The 22,712-nt window shown below is 39.3% G+C and overlaps 1 protein-coding gene across 1 annotated transcript in view; it reads left to right on the forward strand.

Moving 5' to 3' along the window:
• LOC149800058 (uncharacterized) overlaps positions 1 to 22,712 on the forward strand; it is a 107,751-nt gene that overhangs the window by 25,049 nt on the left and 59,990 nt on the right. The window contains exon 2 of the mRNA XM_089957180.1: positions 4,708 to 4,870. Coding sequence (XP_089813306.1) covers positions 4,708 to 4,870 — 163 coding nt within the window. The remainder of the gene's footprint in view (positions 1 to 4,707; positions 4,871 to 22,712) is intronic.

Genomic DNA, 22,712 nt, shown 5'->3' on the forward strand with positions numbered 1-22,712 from the left:
TCGATTAGCGGAGAGAGGGCGGGAAGTAACCCTCCCTTTTTTTTACCGTATCGTCCTCCCACCACTTTTTCTCCTAATTTGGAACCTATGCCCGAGAGCGCGCCTAATCCTAATGTCTTTCCAATAATCGGAAGGGCCATTTTTATCAGAGGGAGAAAAGGAAGAAATCCGCCTGTTTTGACCATATCTCTGATGGCGCCTATGGAAAGGCTCACATGAACGCCAGAATTTGCTGATTTGGCCTTGGTAAATCGTTCACGTTGACCTCTAGTTAGCGACAGTTTGTTAGGCCCACCGTGAATCTGATCGTTTTTCAGTGTTAATTTCATACCGCATCGCTTTGATATCGCTGATTGGAGCTTTTTTATCTGACCCGGGGTCAGAGTCACACTGACGTGTTCGTATGGCATATTAATAACCGCTTAATCTAAATTTGGAATTTGTCACATGTTCTCGACAGGAGCATCGATGACTCTCATTCTGCCGCTGATGCCTTCCAGTATCATTGTTCTATCGCTGAGGATTACCGCGATGGCTCTTGCAGGTCCGTTTGTGTTAATTCTGGCTTTGAAATGGATATCAACGACGGATTGTTTTACCAAATCGAGATGCTCCAGGGAAAAGTAATAGATAGGATAGCGAGTATTAAAATCTAGCTGTGATATTTGCAATCCTGTATCGATATTTTGATCGCGGCCCATGAAACTTAGCAAGCGATGATACGCGCGGGCCGTCGAAAAATTTTCAAAATCGATGGCTATTTCCTCGGATGGTTCTTGCTGGCCGTTTATTCTCAGTGAAACGTTTGTTGCTGCAAATCTATCGAATATCATATGACTGTGAAGTTGATCGTATCTGTTTGCGTTTTGATGAGCAACAAAGATGTGCCTAGGTGCCGAAACACCTTGTTGTGACGCAATTCGCCAGGTAAATATTCCGTTGATATTAACATCGCAGGAGTCGGTCATTGTTGTCAACCAGGACATGACGGATTTTCCACCTTGATTCATGAATGATAATAATTTTTCTTCCTCGAGCATTGATGGAACTATCGCTGGCATCCACAAGGTAAATTTGTTTAGGATTACCTTGCCTGTGTCACCAGCACCCGCGCCTGCTTCTCGCCAGATAGCCTTGTCACTGCCAGTAGCGTCTCGAACGAAAATTATCGTGTGTTTTGCTCCGTAAATAACTTTTCTGAAATGTCTGCAAAATCCAAAAATGTGAGATAGCGGAATTGCACAGGAAAATCTTAGTTCAGCCCTAGTCAACATAGCTCTTCTCGTGGCAAATCCAAGATTGTAATTGTTATTAGGTTTAATCATCATATCTTCGAAGGGAGTAGGACCAACGGCTTGAGCAACAACAGGAGGATCAGCACGATTATTCGGTTGTCTGATGATATACTGGACATGATCAGCGGTATCAGAATTATCCTTGGCGAACATCATACTAGGACCGGCCGACCTGGTAAAATCATCCGAATATCTCGCTAGGCCTATTATCGTCGTTGCTATATCAACGTTGTCCGTAATTGATTCGATCTCTCTTCCGTCGATCATGTAAGTGGCGCTCTTGAATAAAGCCATGATGCCATTGTTGACAAATCCGACTTTAAAATTATCACCAAAGTTGGTATTATCTGTTTTAATAATTCTCCCAACAACCTCGATATATGCCTCAGATGGAAGAAAATATCTTGTTGTATCGTGGACTTGAATTTCCAAGCGATTATTTGTATTTGGCTCAACTGCATCGTACGAGAAATACTGGAAATCCCGCACGGATGTGTCTCTGCCTACGGGCTCGTCCATGTCGAACACTTCATTTGACACTTGTGCGAACATTTATTATTAAGAATATCATCTAAAACGAAGACCGCTGCCTGAAACGAAGCTTGTATTTGCAATTTCATTTGCTAGATTTGTCTTAGCAACTTCATTTGCGAGATTTGTCTTAGCAACTTCCTGCGCTATATTTGTCTTAGCAACTTCCTGCGCTAGATCGTTTATTTTTTTATTTGCCGCGTCGTTTATGACTTTGCTGATTTCGGGTGGCATTTCTCTGGTGATAGGCAATTTGACGGGTTGTTTTTTACGCATTAAATTTAATATTTTACTTTTGACAACATTGAAGCCTTTACTGGCCAAATTACTGATACCAGAAATGGCAGTCTCGCCGATTTTTCCTATTGCTTTTAACCCGAGCTGTTTGATCACGGGTCCAATTTTAGGTATTATTCGCGTAAAAAGACTTCCAATAATATCGCCGAATCCATTACCGTGTATATATCTATATACGGGCAATCGAGAGTTTACTACGCGGACCTGTCTGGGTCTGCGCTGATATTTGTGAACAATCATATTATTTCAATTGTGTTGTTTTAATCGATGAGCTCATCGACAAGTTCCTTGTAAATGTGAGAGTCGATGACACCACCGCGGAATAATCGCTGACAAATATCCGAGGCTTCGTTGATTACTTCGCGAGAGTTATTTCCAGCTCGTTTTCCTCCGATTAATACCTCGAGGCGAGATACGTCGTTGACAACACTGTCAGGGCAAATGGTATATCCGCTTCCTGTTTTTGGTTTTGGACTACTTTCTATATCCCCCCTTTTTTCTTTTTCCCTTTGTTCTACTTTTTTAATAAATTCATTATATTCAGCATCATATTGGTAGGGAGGCCTTTTACCAGCAAAATATATCCAATGGATCCATTGTTGTTTTTCAAGAGGTTTTCCATGAAACTTTGGATTTAAATATTTGTTCCTATCATCATAATCCGCGGCAATATCTACTAAATTTTCCCTTCTTGCAATTTGTTCATGCGCATCACGGGTAAAAACAATTCCGATAGCTTTATGAAGATTTTCATATTCGGACTTCGCAGTTTCTTTCTCTTGTTGAGTTGATTTTTGCGACCCCCCCGAAGATTTTTTTTCCTCCTTCCTTGCATTTGCGAAGTCCAGAAAATCACTATAAAAATAACTTGTTCTCCTCGCCTCAGATAAATTATATTTAGCTCGGAATAAATTATTATACCAAGAATCCCGCGATTTAATTTTTTTCAATCCCTCCTCCGTTAAAAAAGCCTTTCTATTGTCAAAGGAATCTTCGGCAAATGTAGCAAATACTTGAATATTTTTGCCAAATATGTCAAATTGTTCTTGTAATGTTTTCCAACCACCCTCGGTAAATTTTTCTTTTATTATGTCCCGAGGTTCTTTTTTTTGAACACCCTCCCCCCTTTATTCTTCTTCTTCCTCTTGCGCTTGTTCTTCTTCTTGTGCTTGTTCTTCTTGTGTTTGTTCTTCTTCCTGCGCTTGTGCTTGTGTTTGTTCTTGTGCTTGTGCTTGTGTTTGTGCTTGTGTTTGTGCTTGTGCTTGTGCTTGTGCTCGTGCTCGTGCTTGTGCTTGTGCTTGTGCTCGTATTTGTGTTTGCACTATTCGTTCCGGCAATATTCGAGTGTGTTCTTCGATGTCTCTCGTCATGGGAATAAGCCCGCGCTTCCTAAGTTCCTTTTCTTCTTTTTTGTCACCGTATGCAACTTGCTCGATTGCTCCAGTGACTGGACTCAACAATTTCGATGATATCTCGGTAATTCCATATTGAGAATCTTCGTAATCACGAACTTTTTTCTTAAATAATTGTTTTGCCGGGATGAGTTTCTTTACTGCCGCTAATTCTTCTCGCGCTAATCTGGCAGAATGAGGCTCTCCAACTCTACTAGCTTTCCGACTCATATTATTTTCAACTATATTGTTTTAATGCGAGGTAAAATTAGGATCAGCAGCCAAACTTTGCAAACTTCATCGACACCAGAATAAATTCCCCCCCCCCTAAAATACTTGTTTGGAATCATTGAATTTGCACACAAAAAATTGCAGTCGGGAGTGAATTTACGCAAATTAATTCTCGCAGGAAGGCTTATTTTTGAAATCTGAGGCTTCTACGGGAAATGTTCTCGTAGGAGGCTTATTTGGTCTGGAACGTCTGGTCTGTAGAACTTCCCTGCTGCTTACATACATACATACATACATACATACATACGTACGTACGTACGTACATACGCACGCACGCATGCACGCACCCATCCATCCATCCATCCATCCATCCATATATACATACATACATACATAGACATATGCATACATACATCATAGTCATAGAAATTACTGCAGACAGATAATAGTTATGTCAGACAGTTCGTTCAAAATACCAAAAACTTCCCATCGTTTTAGAGGGACATGCCAAATTGTCTTGTACAGTCTACAGTATCGTAATGCTCTTCTTTAGCATTTTGTTGTAAATGTAACTGAATTGAATTACTTCATTTTTAAGATTTCATTGTCGTTATACATTTATGCATGAAAATTCAAAGTACCAAAAGCATTGCGGCATATGAAGTTTTATAACATGTCTGATATGGGTCAAGGTAATCACGGTAGGCATGTACCCTAATAATCGATTATGTAACAAAAACAGGTGTCTAATAGAGAATTTAATCTAAATGGAAATCCGAAAGTATACTGTACATGACTAATGATAAGCTGTCGTAAGCAACTCATAATATGCGAGGAAAAACGAATTTTAATCCTATTCTTTCAAATATATATATCGGCATTAATGCTCTGATCAATGTGATATCAAAAATTGTTTGCCTTTCATCGCTTTCATCGCTTTCATTGCTTTGTTATTTATTTAGGAACAATGGACGACGCCCAGGCAGTAACGTGTAACCAGGACTACCTAAGTAAAGCTAAGCAGTGCATGTTCCTATTCAACGAAGCTATTTTGACTATAGCCACTTCTGGATTCAGCACACCAATAACGACGAAGTTTTTGTTTATGAAAGTTTTCTGTGCAAGGTAATAAAATCTGTACAGATGTATCAGCAGGTAAGGAATTTACTTCACGTAGAAAGGAAGAATCCTCTCATCCCACCCATATAGCTAGCAAAACTGTATCCTTTAAAATCAATGTGTTTTTTCTTTAAAATACCATGATCATTGTCCTGATAATGTTAAGGGGTGTACTAGAGACGAGATACTTTCAATATATAGTTGATTATCAGGCACATTATTAGCAATTCCATGATAAAATATGACCCAGTTCTCTCTCTCTCTCTCTCTCTCTCTCTCTCCATCTTTCTAATTTATGACATATTCTGACTCGATTTATGAATCTTTTCTTATACGGGAAACCAGACTTTCGTTTTAATACACAAATTTCTTTCTAAAATAGAGACGTGTATGAGTTTGCGAGGAGACCGCTCTGGTTTTTACTAGGCTTTGCCGGAACTAACTACTTTTTACATCTCGTAGTGAGCTCGAAACGACTAAAAATTTAGGAGCGGCTAAAGAGTTACAAACTAAAACTTTATGAAAAAATGTCAAAATAAACCTGTTTCAGTATGTTCGGAACCGGTTTTCTAAGTGTGATATATATATATATATATATATATATATATATATATATATATATATATATATATATATATATATATATATATATATAATCGCAAACTCACATACGTCTCTATTTTGCGCGAATTCAAGAAGTCATTCTCTGGTGATGTAGCACCTGCACAGTTTCATGATGAGGTCTCTATCTTAGAAGATATGAAGCGTGCCGTTATCGTATAAATTTTTCTGTTGCTGAACTGTAAGTAAGACGTGTTTGGGCCCGTATTCTGCCACTTTGGTGATCTTTAATTCCACTTTGATTTCGATGTTCAGAAGACACGCTTTGATGATGCCACTTTCGAGATCCTTGCGGTTTATGTGATAACGTTGGAGACGTATAGGAAGGGTATCGTCTGTAGCTTGTATATACATTAGGACTGCAATAATTTTAACAGTCGTTTAAAGTACTCCGTTTCCATGCAAGAAACGCAATGTCGCCTGATGAGGTCTGCATCGTACTAGATTATGATGATGTCATGATATGATAAGTCATGGCGCTGTTCTCGTGTGAGCAAGATTTGTCTGCGCGCTACTCGCATTGCTTCCGTCGCGTCGAATTCTAAACTTACAGGTACGTTATTTCTGATAACTGTAGCCGCAGTTTCGTCCAGCAACTCCGGGTTGTGCAAGATCATATCTGTAATGAATACGTACCCGGGCATTATTTTATATTCGATTAATATTAAAATAATTATAATATATTTTCATCACCAGTTAAATGACTCTAAAATCTTACAAAAAGTTCTTCTGTCTCAGCTTGTATCTCATCTAAATTCAAACAGTCTTTTTAGCAATGTACAATCTGCATATAGCCCTTGCCACAGTACTGAAACTTCTCTTCTAAAAGTATTTAATGACATTCTCTCTGCGTTGGAAAGCGGAAAGATTACAATCCTCACCCTCCTTGATTTGTCTGCAGCATTTGACACAATATACCATGATATATTACTTTCCCGTCTCCAGCATGTATTTGGCATTCATGATACAGCATTACTGTGGTTCAAGTCCTACTTGGTCAACAGGACACAAATTGTATCTGCAAATGGAATACACTCCAGCCCAGTTGATCTATGTTGTGGTGTTCCACTGGGATCTGTTCTTAGACCTGTTCTCTTCATTCTGTACACTCAGTCGCTCTCAAGTGTCATAGATTATCATCCAGTGTCTAACCAGTTGTACGCTGATGACACCCAAATATACAAATCTAGCCACCCAACTGAAGTGCATTTCTGATGTGAAATCATGGATGACATGTAACAATCTGCAGATGAATGATGATAAAAATGAGGCCATTCTGATCACAACACAAAGAATTTCTCATTCACATCCTTTACCTCAAACAATAAATATCAGCAATGCCAACATTAAATTCACACAATCAGTACGAAACCTAGGTGTTACACTGGACAGTACTCTCACATTGCACCAACACGTCATGAACATATGCAAGGCTGCATATCTTGAGCTGAGACGCATCAGCTCAATTCGCAAATATCTTTCAGTTGACAGTTGATGCCACTAAAACACTTGTGAGTTCATTCGTACTTTCAAGACTGGACTATTGTAATTCAATTCTGTCTGGTTCATCTCAATATCTGCTCCAGAAACTTCAAAAAGTTCCAAAGACAGCTGCTCGAATCATACTTAAGAGTACCACGATCAGAGCACACCTCCCCGCTGCTCTGTACCCTACACTGGCTATCCATTCGATCCAGAATCAAACACAAAATTTGTTCTCTGTGCTACGTTTCACTGTCGGACTCTAGTTCAACATACCTATCCGACCTCACCTATGTGTAGACACCAGCAAGATACTTACGCTCCATTTCTGACAATCGTATACTCATTATTCCCACTATGAAAACAAAGTCATATGGACAGCGTTCTTTTGCATACCAGGGCCAGCAACGTGGAATGAATTGCCCACTGAACTTAGACACAAAGACACAGTGATCACATTCAAGAGGGCTCTCAAAACTCATTTATTTCGACTGCAAGAACAAACTTAAAGGCCTAATAATGTTTCCTACCTTAAATATTCTCATCATGTTTTATTTCTAATGTTTTCTAATTTCATGTTGTTTGTTTTTGTAATCATATCATATATGGTTGTTTTTTTATATCTTATAGGTGTTATTTAATGTTGTAAAGCGCTTAGAGCTTCTAAAGATTAGGCGCTATACAAAGACCTCATTATTATTATTTCACGGTACCTTATCAATCAAAAATCTGTGGAGTGGCATGATTTAATGGAGACAAACATTGGAGGTTTTGAACTGGCTAAGATCATGTGCTGCTGCCCTTTTGTCGATGTCGATGTCGATTCCATTGTGACTAAAACTGTATCCTCTCCCGGTGGTAAAACTGTCTCGATAACGTTGGCGTGTATGTGGGAATCTTTGTTTAAGGCTGCTTTACGACGTGATACGGAATAGTTCGTGGACGATAAGATCGTAGACAATGCTATTTGCATCGACGACGTTATTCCGGTTTTCCGATATTTCGATGGTGGATACATTGTGACAGTCAATAACATTTTATTGCTGAAATTCAGATGCCTAGTTCTGAGAAGCGTAGGGGCCCTGCCTGAGTGTTAGTAACCGCAGATATTATCGGGTTTAGCTGTATCGCCGGTTGCTTCCTAAGACTTACTGATGGATGCGTGTTTACGCAAGTGCTTTTAACTCTATCTTGATTTTACGATAAAAATTTCTATAATCGCGATTTTGGCTGGTACATTGATACCCCCATGACGAGCTGGTAGATTACGGTGACACTGATTATATATATCGTTGTTGAATTTACTCCGCGATGGCCTGGACACGAAAGTGATTTTGTACACTGAAAGGTACCAAAATTTAAGCTACTACCAGATCGATTTGATTTATCTGGATAACAAAATCGTGGATTATATTCCGTTTAAACTCATAGCACTGCAGCTACACCACGTGGACAGTGGAGAGAATTATCGCCGTGTAAGCCACAGGGCCTTGGTGTGTGTTAATGACAAAATACGTTCAATTTAACAAGCCGAAAATGTATAACAATGGACAACTGGCAAGCACGTCCCTTGTTTAGCAAATACGAGGCTAACAAACTAGAAGACATCTGTCATTTGCGGACAATTTTTTTTATTAGCGTTAGGAATCACCAGTGCCAGGTACAGTCGAATTACCGTTCTGAACCAGTGCAGTCACACAAAGCACGGCATCATTATAATGACGCCCACGAATCACGAACTGAAAGGCCTCAAACAGGAAATGACAGACGCATTATTTGGGGAGCGGGTTTGGTAGACATAAGAGATTACAGCTCGTTTGAAAAGCACGTTTGAGAAAGGATACACACCTAACTGGACAGAAGACGCTACCGGTCACATACACGCTTAAAGATGTGGCAGGAGAGCATATTTATGGTTCTTTTTACGAGCAGGAAAAAGGACAAAAAAAAAGAAGAAAGAAAACAGCCAAGGCGTGTTTAGAATCGATAAAATCATTTGTACTAAAGACACGAAGTCTCTCCTAAAATGGTTTTTTTTTAGTGACACAAATTCAACTCGTGGATTCCGCAGATGGCTTTAATGACAACGCTACAGAAATAATTTTATCATATGTCGCTAACACGTTTTAGCCACACACGGGACAGCATTTGGCAGCATGTTCGGGCAGTCCCATCGCCTCAAAGATATACTTGAACACGGAATCGAATTTAAAATTGTTTGTATCCGGTTTAGAAGCGACATGCGGGTGACTATGCTTAGCAACTAACAAAACTCCTTGTGGCGCGGTCAGGTTAAAACGCTTGAGCTTATCTTGGATGTGGTATTGCTGCTTATAATTTTTGGCCGATAATTGTTTTGGCACCGTCTCGGTATTCTTTTTAATACACGTCAAGGTCTTCCTCGGAAACAACGCACTCTGAAATATAATCTCCTTTTAAACTCCATTGTGTATATACACAACGTTTCTTTAGCTGATTGTTTATTATTATTATTATTATTATTATTATTATAAAATGGATCCGACTTTAAACGTGTTAGTGACCGCGCTTTCTTCTGTACTGAATCGTATATTATTATATGCTTGGGTACGAATCGTATCTCATCATGCAAACTTTGGGAAAATTCTCGAAGCACATAATTAAGTGTATCCCTAACAATTGAAAAAATACATGTTTTTCTCGTTATGCAGACCGAGGTTCATGCGCAGTCTTCATTTCATGGCAGTGTCTCTGGAGGATCTCGCCGAAAACACGACACAGTTTCGGCCCACCAGAGAAGAGTACGGAAATGACCGAGTGCATGACTTGTCTAGAATTGTCAACATTGGAGATTATTACGATTTGTATCTGACATCGGACTTGCTATTGCTCACGGACTTTTTCAATGGCATGTGCACCAATTATTACGGGCTAGATCCTTGCTTGTATTACTCATCACCGGGAGTGTTGTGGGACCCAAATTCGTGCCTAATCGCATGCGGCAATCGGTACCTCCTTCACTGAAAAGATCTGAAAAGTTTCTGTGCTTAGACGTCGAGTTAGTGAGAAATAACCGCATGCTTAAGTTTACCCAGCAAAAAATGGCTAGAGAATAACATCATGGTTTAACACCCACCCACCCCAAAGTGTCTTGGCCAAGACCGTTTTCAAAAGGGACTTTTTCAAACTCATGATCAACTCGTACAACCATGGAAAACGTACGAAATCGAGTCAATGATATAGAACGTAGAAATAAATAGGCAAACGATCCCACCTTTGTCAACATTAAACTCTTTGACGAAACTTGGCCGGTCACGGAAAGAAAACCGAGCTGGTCATGATCAAGATCATCTACTGCGGATTTATGGAACCGTCTGAACTGCATATGTACGATTTCCATTACGCATGCGTTAAATCGCGCTACGGATACAAGGCCAAGTTGCTTTTTAGAGACATGGATAGTTTATGTTTCGAAATCATCAACGATGACGTGTACCAGGATATGTTCGAGAACAAACATTTGTTTGGCTTTTCAAAATATCCCAAATACATTCCGTTTAACGACGATTCTAACAAAATGGTCATCAGAAAGTTCAAGGACGAAACGAATTCGGTGTCCATAGTGGAACTTGTCGGAATGCGCAGTGAAATGTACTCGATTGAATTAGCTGACTTCGAAGTAAGAGAAAAAAAAGAATCAAGAGAAACGTTGTTAATAACCTCTCATGCACGACCGTTATCTGGAGGCCCTTGGATCGTTGTTAATAATCTCTCATGTACAACCGTTATCTGGAGGCCCTTGGATTAATCAAATTGTTCTCACAAATGTAAACCAATTGATCGATTTGTCATAACTTATTTCATGATGATAAGGGTTACGTTATGGCTGACGCTATTTGCACTCTTGCACATAGTTATAACGATACTAGACAACATAGTCAACACAGAGTGCTTGATGAACTTGGCAATATGCAAATAGGATAGGTGGGTTGGGGAGACCACTTTAATTTTTACTAGGCTACGCCAAAACTGTAGTGACTTTTTGTGTGGTTTTTTACACCCTGTTGACGAAATACATGAGAAGGAGCTTACTAATTGTCAAAAAATCATATATATATATATATATATATATATATATATATATATATATATATATATATATATATATATAGTTAAGAGTATATGCTCTTAAAATACTTAAAATAGGTAATAGAAAAGAATGAAAACATAAGCTTTCTAACATTTAACACACAATTTATTTCCCTACAATACAAAGTGAAAAATGAGAAAAAAACATTATGATTTGGCCAATTAAATCCAAAAGTAATTCAAGAATTAAAAAGTAGAAGTCCTATTAATAAAAAGTCCTCAATGAAACTGAATTCGAGTCCCGATGAAATCCGAAATTAAAAGCAATGACGTCTTTAATATCCTTCGAAGTTTAGATGTGTCAACAGTCTTTTGTTGAATCACAGAAAATATTATTCCAGTTTTTAATTCAGTATAAATTACAATGAATGTCTTTATCCAAGAATTTTGCAAGATCACTTTATATTTCCAGAGACAAGAATCGCTTGAATTCAATAATTTGAACAAAATAAAATTCAGCCCAAACTGGTCACAACATAATACAACTAAACGCGTCAAGTGCTTTAAGCCCAACTGACAACCCTAATGAAACAATCAGTTAATCGCCTAATTAAGACGGAAAACAGATTCTCGGATGAGGGTCAAAAATTCATTCTTATGGAGAAATAAAATAGAACTTTATTACCAATTGGCACGTGGTAAAATATCACGTAGTCCAGGTATGACCTAGACTCAACTAATGATTCTTACTCTGAGAAGATGAGAAAATGTACAAAAAGTTCGTTACCAAAACTGTGACTGATTTTGGAACAAGGACAGCAACTATATATAATGTTTCATTACCCAGAGCATATAACGAAAAGAAAAATAAAATAGTCAATGAGGAACTGATTTCAGTTCTGGACAAGGTCAAGTCCAGTAAACAATATTACATTAAAGTAGCATGTGATGTGTTACGTATATTTGATGTAATTTATAGTTGATTTAATTTAATTGTTTGTAAGTTTTAAAATCTTTTGTTTTTAATTTCATTACTTGCCAAAGTAATGTAATTTTGTTTACTTGGAATTTGATACTTTCCAGAAAATTCAGTTTGACCTCACCTTTTTAAAAATATTTAATAATAGAAACACAGTTTCTAATTTTAACTTAGTTTCCGACCTTAATTCAGTAATCACTGAGACAAGTAAAAGACTTTCTATTTTTATTTTATTCTTCGAGTAAAATGATTGGTTTTCATCAAGGTCATACTATGAGTACATGATTTTTATACGAAAACAGCCTCTATTTCGCAATTCTGGGGTTTTGGAAATTGTTCAGTAGTTAGTTTTAATAGTGATACTTAGATATTTCTCAGGTTGGGGTTTTATTTTACACTGGAAAGTGTCTGTGACAGTTTATAGTTGTATTTTAAGTTTTATTCAAATTATTTGGATTCTCAAAGATTAATTCTTTTTCCTGGAAATAACTGAGTGCTCATTACTGGACAAAGATATTTCTGTAATAAATTTTATTTGGAAATTCAAACACCTAAATCATATTGTCTGTGTAATAACAAAGAAATATCGTCGCTACAGCACCATACTGACCACAGTATACGTCATCACCTTCTATTTTGGATTTTTCATCGGGAGTGGAACTTGAATTTATTAGAACATTTCATTACTAGGACTTCTAATATCTAATTTGTGGATTATTCTTGGATTATTTTTGGATTTGATTCTTAAAACCGTAAGTTCTTATGTTATCATTTTTATAGTGTTTTTCCATTCCAAAGGGAAATACATTATTTGTTAAACTTTACAAGCTTGTTGTTTTCACTTTTCCTTTTCTTACGGATTATTAGAGCCTAAATATTAACATAAGAATTGGGGCCTCGTCCTTGAATATTTTATTTTTGGCTAAAATATTTTTAAAAAAAAAAAACTTTTTTTTTTGAAATTTGAACTTCTCTAGTTTTTGAAATATTAAATGAAATTGGCAAGCTTTTTCTAAATTGTCATTAAGAGTGGAAACATTTTCTTTCAAGTCCTACTCAGGATCAACTAGATCTTTTCAAAAAAGATGAATTAATTCAACTTGCCAGAAAATATGATCTTTCTGAGGCAAAGGCTACCGAGGCAAAGGCTTCCTCAACGAAGCCAGAAATAATAAAAGATATTGCGGTCCAGTACTAGGTAGAATAGAATGTTTTGGTTTCGATCAATAAATCAGTATCAGACTCTGACATAAAACTAAAGGAACTAGAATTAAAATACAAGACGGAATTAGAGTTAAGGAAGCTGGAACTTCAGAAAGAAGAAAAAGAGAAAGAAAGACAAATGCAGTTACAAGAAAAACAAATGCATGTATACGCGAAAGAAAGAGAGAAAGAAAGACAAATATGGAAAGCTTGGCAGCCAAAGGATTGACCGGAAGTGCCCGGGTTGACTGGAATGGAAAAGCTAATGCTTGTTGCAAACTATCTCAATGCCGTGATCTGATGCGCGTAAAATGCAATATCAGTTTACCTGTCTTAGCTATTTAAAAAAAAATGTTTTCCTCAAAGCAGATTGTACCCGCACATTTTTTAAATGACAATTTTAAATTAATAATTTGTAGTTTTTTTTAAAAAGTTTTACTTCATTACATATTATACACGATACTAAGCTACTCACTTTTGTCAATCAAAGCGTCAAATTTCATTTTTTGAGGTGCAACCCCTCCGGCTGCAAACGTACACGTTTAGCTTATTCACTGTAGGTGAACAAAATATATTTTTCTTTCAGACGACTTTGTTGTAAATTCTACTATCTTTGGCTTTTTTTTGTATATTTTTTCACGATTATCTATAGAAGTTTAAAAGAAATTCAGTAGCCAAACTTCGAATGGAGCAAAATCAGAGCTGCTTGGAGGATGTAGCAAAGTTTGGATGGTGTGCTACTTCACGACAGGTGATTTTTGCTCCACTGCGCTGTCATGGAGCTGACGGATACACCAGGTACCGGTTCGTGGATGGGTCGTTCGGTAGGTTTCCACGTTGTTTGGCAACAATTCGGAGGTACAAAAATGTTCACTGACACATACAGTATCCGGAGGAGGTGCATGAGTGGACTGGCATTTTGCGTTGTAAAATAATGCGTGTCAAACTCGCTTGACGTCGACTGATTTGTGGTCGCTGCTCGTTAAATCCAATCTAAACTTTATTTTTCTTTCTTTATTTGGCTTCAAAAAAGCAAATCCCTATTTCATCACCCCAGTCTGTTTTTGATCAGCCGTCAAAACATCCAGCTTAAACAAATCAGCCGTCAAAACATCCAGCTTAAACAAATCAGCCGTCAAAACATCCAGCTTAATCAATTCTTTTTGACTTTCAAATGATTATTTAATTTTCCTCAGAGTTTGGGAACTTAAAGCATTGGCGGTTAATATATTTGATACGTCAACACTTTAAAATATCAATTTAAGTACAAATAAGCCCACAAAATACTTGTCTGGTATTTTCATCAATGAGTGGCTGCGACCTTAGGAAGTTTTACAGCCAGACATTCTCAAGCCATGTAAGTTTAATGTTACTAATAACCATATGAATATCGGGGAATAAACACTGACTATACACACAAAATAATATAAATAAAAATTAGCCATCAACAGAAAGCAAAACAAATAGCAGAAAAAATAAACACAAAACAATCTCCACACAATACAGATTAGGTATGTCGGAATAAGGTTCATTTATTCCACTTTAAATTCCCCGAATGCCAATAAACTAACGCTTGAACATGAGTAAAATCGCTGAAGGTTCAAGTAATTGAACAGAAAATTAGAACATCTATCAAGCTGTCCAGCATGTACATACCGAGTATACGCAGAGAAATGATTGTCAGTCAATTTTAATGCAGACAATAGACATTGGTACCACTATCTTGTATGCATCTGACAACCTACCCACAGGAAAGGCATGGATTGAATGCTATTATATATTTGTAATAAAACTCACCGTTGTTATGACGAGACAGTGTGTGTGTGTGTATTTTTAACGTAGCTTTAAAAAATTTCAGTCATATCGCTACGATGTCTGTAGTGTGGCAGTTTATAGTGATGTCTAACACTGGGACATAATGCCGCAGACATGTAGCACGATGTCCCACCCAGTCACATTATCCTGACACCAGGCCGACCAGTCCTAACACTAACCTCTTAATGCTGAGCGCCAAGCAAGGCAGCTGTTAGTATCATTTGTGCCATTATGTTCCAAACTTCGTTTTGGGTGTCTTAAAATTTGTGACTAAAAATTGTTATCCTTATTATTGTTACCAAATTAGAATGCATGTAGAATTTTGTCATTGTCTTTATCATAAAATTCTACTTATGTCCAGTAAAAATATCCCTAATTTTGTTTTAGGAACTACTGTCCAGTTTGTTCAGCACTGACAAAAATCCATTTTTTTTTTGCAAACATCATGTGCAACAACAAAAAAAAAATAACAACAGCTTCTGCTCACCTTGTTGTAGTTTTATTCAAACTCCACTTATCCCTGCCTCTAAACTGTGTGTTCAAAACTGTCAGTGACATTTAATTTCACTGCATACAGACTCCATTTTGCTGACACTACATTACATTATTTGTTTTAAAAAAGGCCTAGTTTTTTAATGATAAATTATTCATTCATATATATTGAAATTGTTGGAGGATACTTAATTGATAAAAATTTAAATAGGTATTACCATAATTTTAGCCTAGTGGTTAGGGCGTCTGCCTCGGATGCAGGAGGTCGTGGGTTCGAACCCCAGCCGAGTCACACCAAGACTAATAAAAATGGTACCAGCAGCTGCCTCGCTAGGAGCTCAGCATTAAGAGGTCGGCCTGTTGTCGAAATATATATGACTGGTTGGGACAGCATAATACATGCCTGGGGCATGATGTTCCAATGCTAGACATCACTTAAAACTGTCAAACTGCAGACATCGTTGCGATACGAATGAAGAATTGTTAAAGCTTTATTAAAAATCCTAATCACACACACACACACACACACACACACACACACACACACACACACTTGATTTGAGGAAAGTACCTTCTCTCACATTAGCGGAAATGCATACCGCAACAAAAAAATCTCATCCCTACAAGAAAGTTCAACATATATGCATGCATATAAGGTTTATTTAGCATAAGTTTAGCCCTTTGTTCACCATCGCTATAGCATTTCCCACCAAGCTGTACTGAATTATATACTAGAAAAATAATAATAGAAGAATCTGTTTCTTTTATATATAAAAATTAATTCACATGGAAGATTTCCCCATGACCTCCTTTTTAGATGGTTAGTAGTGAATGGGGATACCCTAGCGACAATGGGAATTAGCATTACAGAGACCCCTGGGACACTCTGGCGACAATGGAAAATTAATATGGAGAAAAATCGTGGGACACTCTGGCGACAAGGGAAATTAACATGGAGAAAAAATTGTGGGACTGTTGAGTGACAAGGGGAAATTAACATGGGAAATAGATTTTGGGACTGTTGAGCGACAAGGGGAATTGAACATGGGAATAAATCGTGGACTGTCTAGCGTCAAGGGAAATTGAATATGGGATTTTTTTTTTTTTTAATTTTTAAAATATAAAATTTTTTTTAATAAAGGGGTAGGTAATTGAAAGTCATTCTCTTTTCGAGAAATATGGGTGGCCCTGAAAAGGGCCTTTGGGTTTATGTTAATGTATCCATTAACATAAAGGGCATCTGCGGCATCTTCTTGTCCTCAAGCTGCGTCTTACTCGAGGGCCATAAATCAGTGTCCTCTTGAGGCAACCTTGTCTTTCTACGTACACTCTTCGTATCCACAGACTGGTGTCTGACTTGTCGACAACGGTCCACTTGGACCGGACATACATGAGCATGTCCGTCCTAAACATCATTGAAGACACAAGGGTGGATGATTCGACTGTGGTCCACATCTTGAAGCGACGAGAACAGGTGAATCAATGCAGTGAACTGCGCTTCTTTTTAGGTAGAGGAAGGATTGAAACGGATTGAGTTCATTCACCAATCCAAACACGCGTTACAAAATTCAGTCAGCCCGCATCTAATCCGAAGACAGCAGTCTGTGACGTCACGTGGTCTATATAGATTCGCTAGCGCTTGTGTACAGTCAATCTATGCGACAGTGATTCAACATGACGGAAACTCAGAAAACGATCCATTGGGGTGCACCAGCAGGGGAGACCGCCCAAGGGAACCCTGACTTACTTTCAGAAGAGGTGAATTGGGATTTTGTGGATTTTCTTACCTCGCAAGAATTTGTTCCGGAACCTTCGTTACCTTCTTCATTACCGCAAGTGGAGAATTTTAGACAGAGACAGAAAGAAGAATTGGAGAAATTTATACAACGACAAAAGGAAGCGGAACAAGCTTTTCTCCTACAGCAACAGCAGCAAGAAGAAGAGGTAAGAAAAAAACAACAGCAAGAAGAAGTAGCAGCAAAGAAACAAGAGGGTGAAAATCAAACGGTCACGGTACTGTTGGACATTTTAGCGGAGTTAAGAAGTCTGAAACAAATGTATCAGACTTCTTTATTACGACCGAAGAGAATACGACCTTCCCGAGCTAAACACGTCAACCCTGTGACTAAGCCTACCGTACCACCCTTAATGATTTCAACCCAATCATCATCATTACGCAGTCCAGAAGTAGGCCTTGGCCGTGGCAAAGGCTTAAGGCATTTAAAGTTGATTGCTCAAACTCACCCCTACACCAAAAAAAGGCCCTTTTCAGGGCCACCCACATTTCTCGAAAAGAGATAGCCTTTCAATTTGCCAATAACTCAAAATAAACCCCAACCCATTTTACCCCTATAGTACGTGTCTTTGTATGAGTGCGTGAGTGTACGTTCTTATTTTTAAAATCATAACTCAAAGACACTTACCTTATATCATTAATTTATTCTTTTATCCATTGTTACAATCCAATTCACAATTCACAGCAGAACACTTTAATTAAAAGTTCATTGACTTCTTCTTTCTCCTTGTTTAGTCTCTTTATTTTTTGAATTTCTTCACCGTCTTTTCCTCTTCTTTCTCCTCATTTTCTTCCCTTCTTCTTTTCTTCTGTTTCTTTGCCTCTTGTAAATAGAATTGTCTTCTTTCTTCCTCTTCTTCCTCTGAAGAATCCCTCTCTTCCTCTCAAGAATCCCTCTCTTCTTCTGAAGAATTCCTCTTTTCTTCCGACTCTTGTTTCTTTTTTGGGCAATCTGGAGACCAATGTCCTTTTTCATGACAGTAATAACAGGTATCTTGAATTCTGTCTTTTTTAGCCCTTTTTTTTTTGACGGTCTGGACACTCTGAAGACCATTGCCCTTTCTTCTGACAGATATAGCAAGTATCTTGACTTTTATCTCGAAAGGAAGGAGAGTAGTCCGTCGGCTGGTCTGAAGAGAATTTTCTAATGACCCCTCGCAAAGCTCTGACGAAACGTTCGATTTGGCTAGTCTCTTCCATCGTTGTGCTCGGATTGAGAGTGAAATGAATAGTGAAAGAACAAGACACACACCCTTTTATATACGCTGGTCTGCCAGGACTATAAATTAGTCCATGGTGTTTAAACTTGAGTCATTTGACGTTTTTCACTCAAGATGAAACGATCCTATTCATTCGAGAAGAAAGAAGAAGAAGAAGGAAGTAAGAGGCAGAAACGTGATCTATCGCCTCGTACCAGGGCTGAAATCTTGGCACAAATTCATGCCAGTGATTTTGAAGAGGACATGAGTGAACCAGAATCCGAACCCTCTAAACCAAGTTCACCACCCTTAGTCAACCCTGAAAAATACTATTCCATTCGAGAGACGGAAAAGCGCTCCTCTAGAAAATTTAGAACCACGGCTTACAAATACACAGTGAAGTTTAAAGATTTCAAGGCTGAAGTGCCGTTAGAGAAAGCAGAAGTGTTTATCACTGGGGTGTGGGATTCTTTGCTCACCGCACTCAAGCGACAATATCAACCCAAAGAAGACGATCGCTTGAGACTTTCCATACAACACGACGGTTTGAAATCCCCTGTTTGGATCGAGTTTAGCACCCCTGCAGAATTGACCGCTTCCAAAGTCATGGACAAAATTCAACACGTACAACAATCTAATGATCAGTTTGACATCACCGATGGTAAAGCCACACTGGACATGAACCACGTCTCTCTTCCTCAAGGGACTGGACGCATAAAGATGTTATTGGTGGACGACCTTCGCAACACCAAAACAAGTCTCGTCCGAATTAACAACCCTCAAGACCAGATGTGTTTAGCCCGTGCCATCGTGGTGGGACGAACCTATGCCAGCAAGAACGACACGGTAGAATGGAAAAGAACCTGCAAAACCATTCAACGATCCGATCGAGCCAAACAACGAAATGAAGCAGAACTCCTGTTACAACAAGCCGGACTGTCCAAAGACACACCCTGTGGCATTCCTGAGATGCAAAAATTGCAAGATGCCCTAGCTCCACGATGCACCTTGAAAGTGCACCCTCAAGAAATGCGCGGACCTCTGTTGTTTCGAGGCCAAGACTTTAAGGACGGAAAATACATTAATGTCTATTATCACAATGAACATTTCGATACCATTACCAGTATCACTGCATTCCTGAGATACGGTTATTACTGTGAGAAATGTGATTATGGTTATAATAATCGAGAGCAACACAAGCATTGTGGATGGAAATGCTCAGGATGTTTGGCCTCTCCACCCTGTCTGAGCGAAGAATCAGTGCCTTGTTCAATTTGTCTGCGCACGTTTGTCAGCCCTGCCTGTTACCAACAACATCTGAAGACGCAAGGTTCACAGCAGAAATGTGCTTGTCAATTCCTGAGATTGTGCCCTACGTGTAGACAAGGCATACGTACCAATAGTACCAAAGAACACGTATGTCGAGGAAAGAAAAAATGTCACATTTGTCACCACATCGTGGACTTGGAACACCAATGCTACGTGCAAAAATACCAACCCCCACCAGAGAAAGAGGACGGTCACAAGAAGAAAGGCAATTTCATCTTTTTCGATTTCGAATGCATGCAAGAGACCGGCATTCACATTCCTAATTTCTGCGTGGCTCATCGAGCGTGCGAGAAGTGCATTCAAGAACCTATTTTCAGTCATTGCCCTCACTGCAGCAAGATTCCCGGAGGGCGTGAAAAAATTTTTCGGGGACCGAACACGTTAGCCGATTTTGCCCAATGGGTCTTAGACCCCATCGACAAGACGTGGAGCCAAGAGGACATCGAACGATATGGAGATTGTCATCGTCATGCCACGGTGATGGCTCACAATTTCTCCGGATACGATGGACAGTTTCTTTTGAGATACTATTCGGAACAAGGCACCGAGCGTCCTAAAGTGACTTTGAACGGAGCCAAAATCATTTCCATGCAAGTGGGACAAGTACAGTTTAAAGATTCGATGTGCTATTTGGCCATGCCTTTGAGCCGAATGCCTAAAACGTTTGGAATGACAGAAATGGCTAAAGGGTACTTTCCACACTTTTTCAATACGGAAGCCAATCAATACGCCGTTCTACCCCATTTACCTGAGGCTCACTATTACGACCCCGACAACATGCGTACCGAACAACGAGAAGCTTTCTACGCTTGGTACCAGGCTCTCTCCTCGGACCCTTTCGACTTTCAGGAAGAAATGCTAAAGTATTGTCGTTCCGACGTGGACATTTTACGGCGTTACTGTGGAAAATTTCGAGAACTGTTCATGGAACACGGAGGGGTCGATCATTTGAAAGAAGCTTGCACCATTACCAAAGCGTGTTCCTTAGTGTATCGACAACGATTCATGCCTGAAAACACCGTAGCTGTCATCAGCCCTCAAACGACCCACTATGTCAAACGTCAATACTCGGTCAAAGCCCTACGTTGGTTACATTACTTGTGCGACAAGGAAGACAAATGGATTCAGCATGCCCGCAACGGAGGGGGTGAAAAGACCATCGGAACGTATTCGGTAGATGGCTGGGACTTAGAAAACCCCAAGATCGTGTACGAGTTTAACGGTTGCTTATTTCACGGATGTCCCGTCTGTTACCCTGATCGTAGCACTAAAAATCAGTTTTTACAACGGACCATGGAAGACTTGTACCAGGATACTTGTCGGCGGCGCCTAAAGTTGGAACAGGAAGGATACCAAGTGGTGTAAATGTGGGAACACGAGTACGATCACCGTATGAAAACCGATCCCGAGTTTAAACACCTCGTGGAAAGTTACCAGTTCATGGACCCGCTGAACCCGAGGGATAGTTTGTACGGAGGAAGGACCAATGCCACCTGTTTGCTGTACCAAGCCGACGAAGAGAAAGAAGAAGAAATCAAATACTTGGACGTGTGTTCGCTGTATCCCTACGTGTGCAAATATTGTCGCTTTCCTGTAGGGCACCCGCAATTGTTCACGGAACACATCGACCTAAAAAACATTCGACAATACGAAGGCTTGATCAAGTGTAAAGTTTTGCCTCCCACGAACCTATACCATCCCGTCTTACCTCACCATTGTCAAGGCAAACTGATGTTTCCCTTGTGCCGTACTTGTGCCGAAACGTGCAACCAAGACCAACCTTGTCAGCACAGCCAGGAAGAACGTGCCTTGACTGGAACCTGGGTCAGCGTAGAATTGTTCAAAGCTCTGGACATGGGATACCAACTGTTAGAAGTGTACGAAATTTGCCACTTTCCCAAGACACAACAATACCACAAGGGTGATCCCAGTCGGAAAGGCATTTTCGCCGACTACGTGGATTCCTTTTTGAAACTGAAGCAAGACGCCAGCGGCTATCCTTCCTGGTGTCACACTCCCGAAGACCAAATACAATTCAAAGAGAAATACTATGAACAAGAAGGCATCTCTTTAGACCACATCGAGAAAAACGAAGGCAGGCGATCGTTTGCCAAAGTGATATTAAATTGCTTGTAGGGTAAAATGGCACAACAACCGTGTTTACCCAAGACGGAGTATTTGACAGAACCTTCCCGCTACTTCCAGATGATTCACGACAAAACCAAATACATGAAACACGTGGACGTCGTTCGCGAGGATTTGATCTTGGTCAATTACGAAGAAGATCTGGACTTTGTACAAGACGACCCCTTTGGAAATGTCATCATTGCGGCTTACGTGACAGCCCATGCTCGCTTAAAATTGTACGAAGCTTTAGAACTGTTAGGGGAACGCGTCCTGTACTTTGCCACGGACAGTTGCATTTACATTCATCACCTGAGTCAACAGCACCCTGACATCGAAGGAGACCGTTTAGGAGCCTGGACAGACGAGCATCCCGACGACAAGATTCTAAGTTTCGTCAGTGGCGGTCCCAAAAATTACGGCTACGAATACCGGGACAAACAAGGAGAAGTGCACACGACGTGCAAAGTGAAAGGACTGACTCTGAATTATCGTACCAGTCGTGTGGTGAACTTTGGGGTATTGAAAGAAGCCTTGCAATCGAGAGAGGATGAACACTTTAAAGTGACCACCTATCAACCGAACAAGATTGTACGTTTAACCACTCACCACATCGTCAGTCGGCCCTTGGAAAAAGTCTATCAAATCGTGTACCAGAAGCGAGTTCGACTTCCCAATCATTTCACCTTACCGTATGGACACGTTGGTATAAAACATTGGTTGTAAGAGGATAGTCACCCG

The sequence above is a fragment of the Sinohyriopsis cumingii genome, chromosome 5 (assembly GCF_028554795.1).
Source record: "Sinohyriopsis cumingii isolate HCF-2022 chromosome 5, ASM2855479v2, whole genome shotgun sequence".
Lineage (NCBI taxonomy): Eukaryota > Metazoa > Mollusca > Bivalvia > Unionida > Unionidae > Sinohyriopsis > Sinohyriopsis cumingii.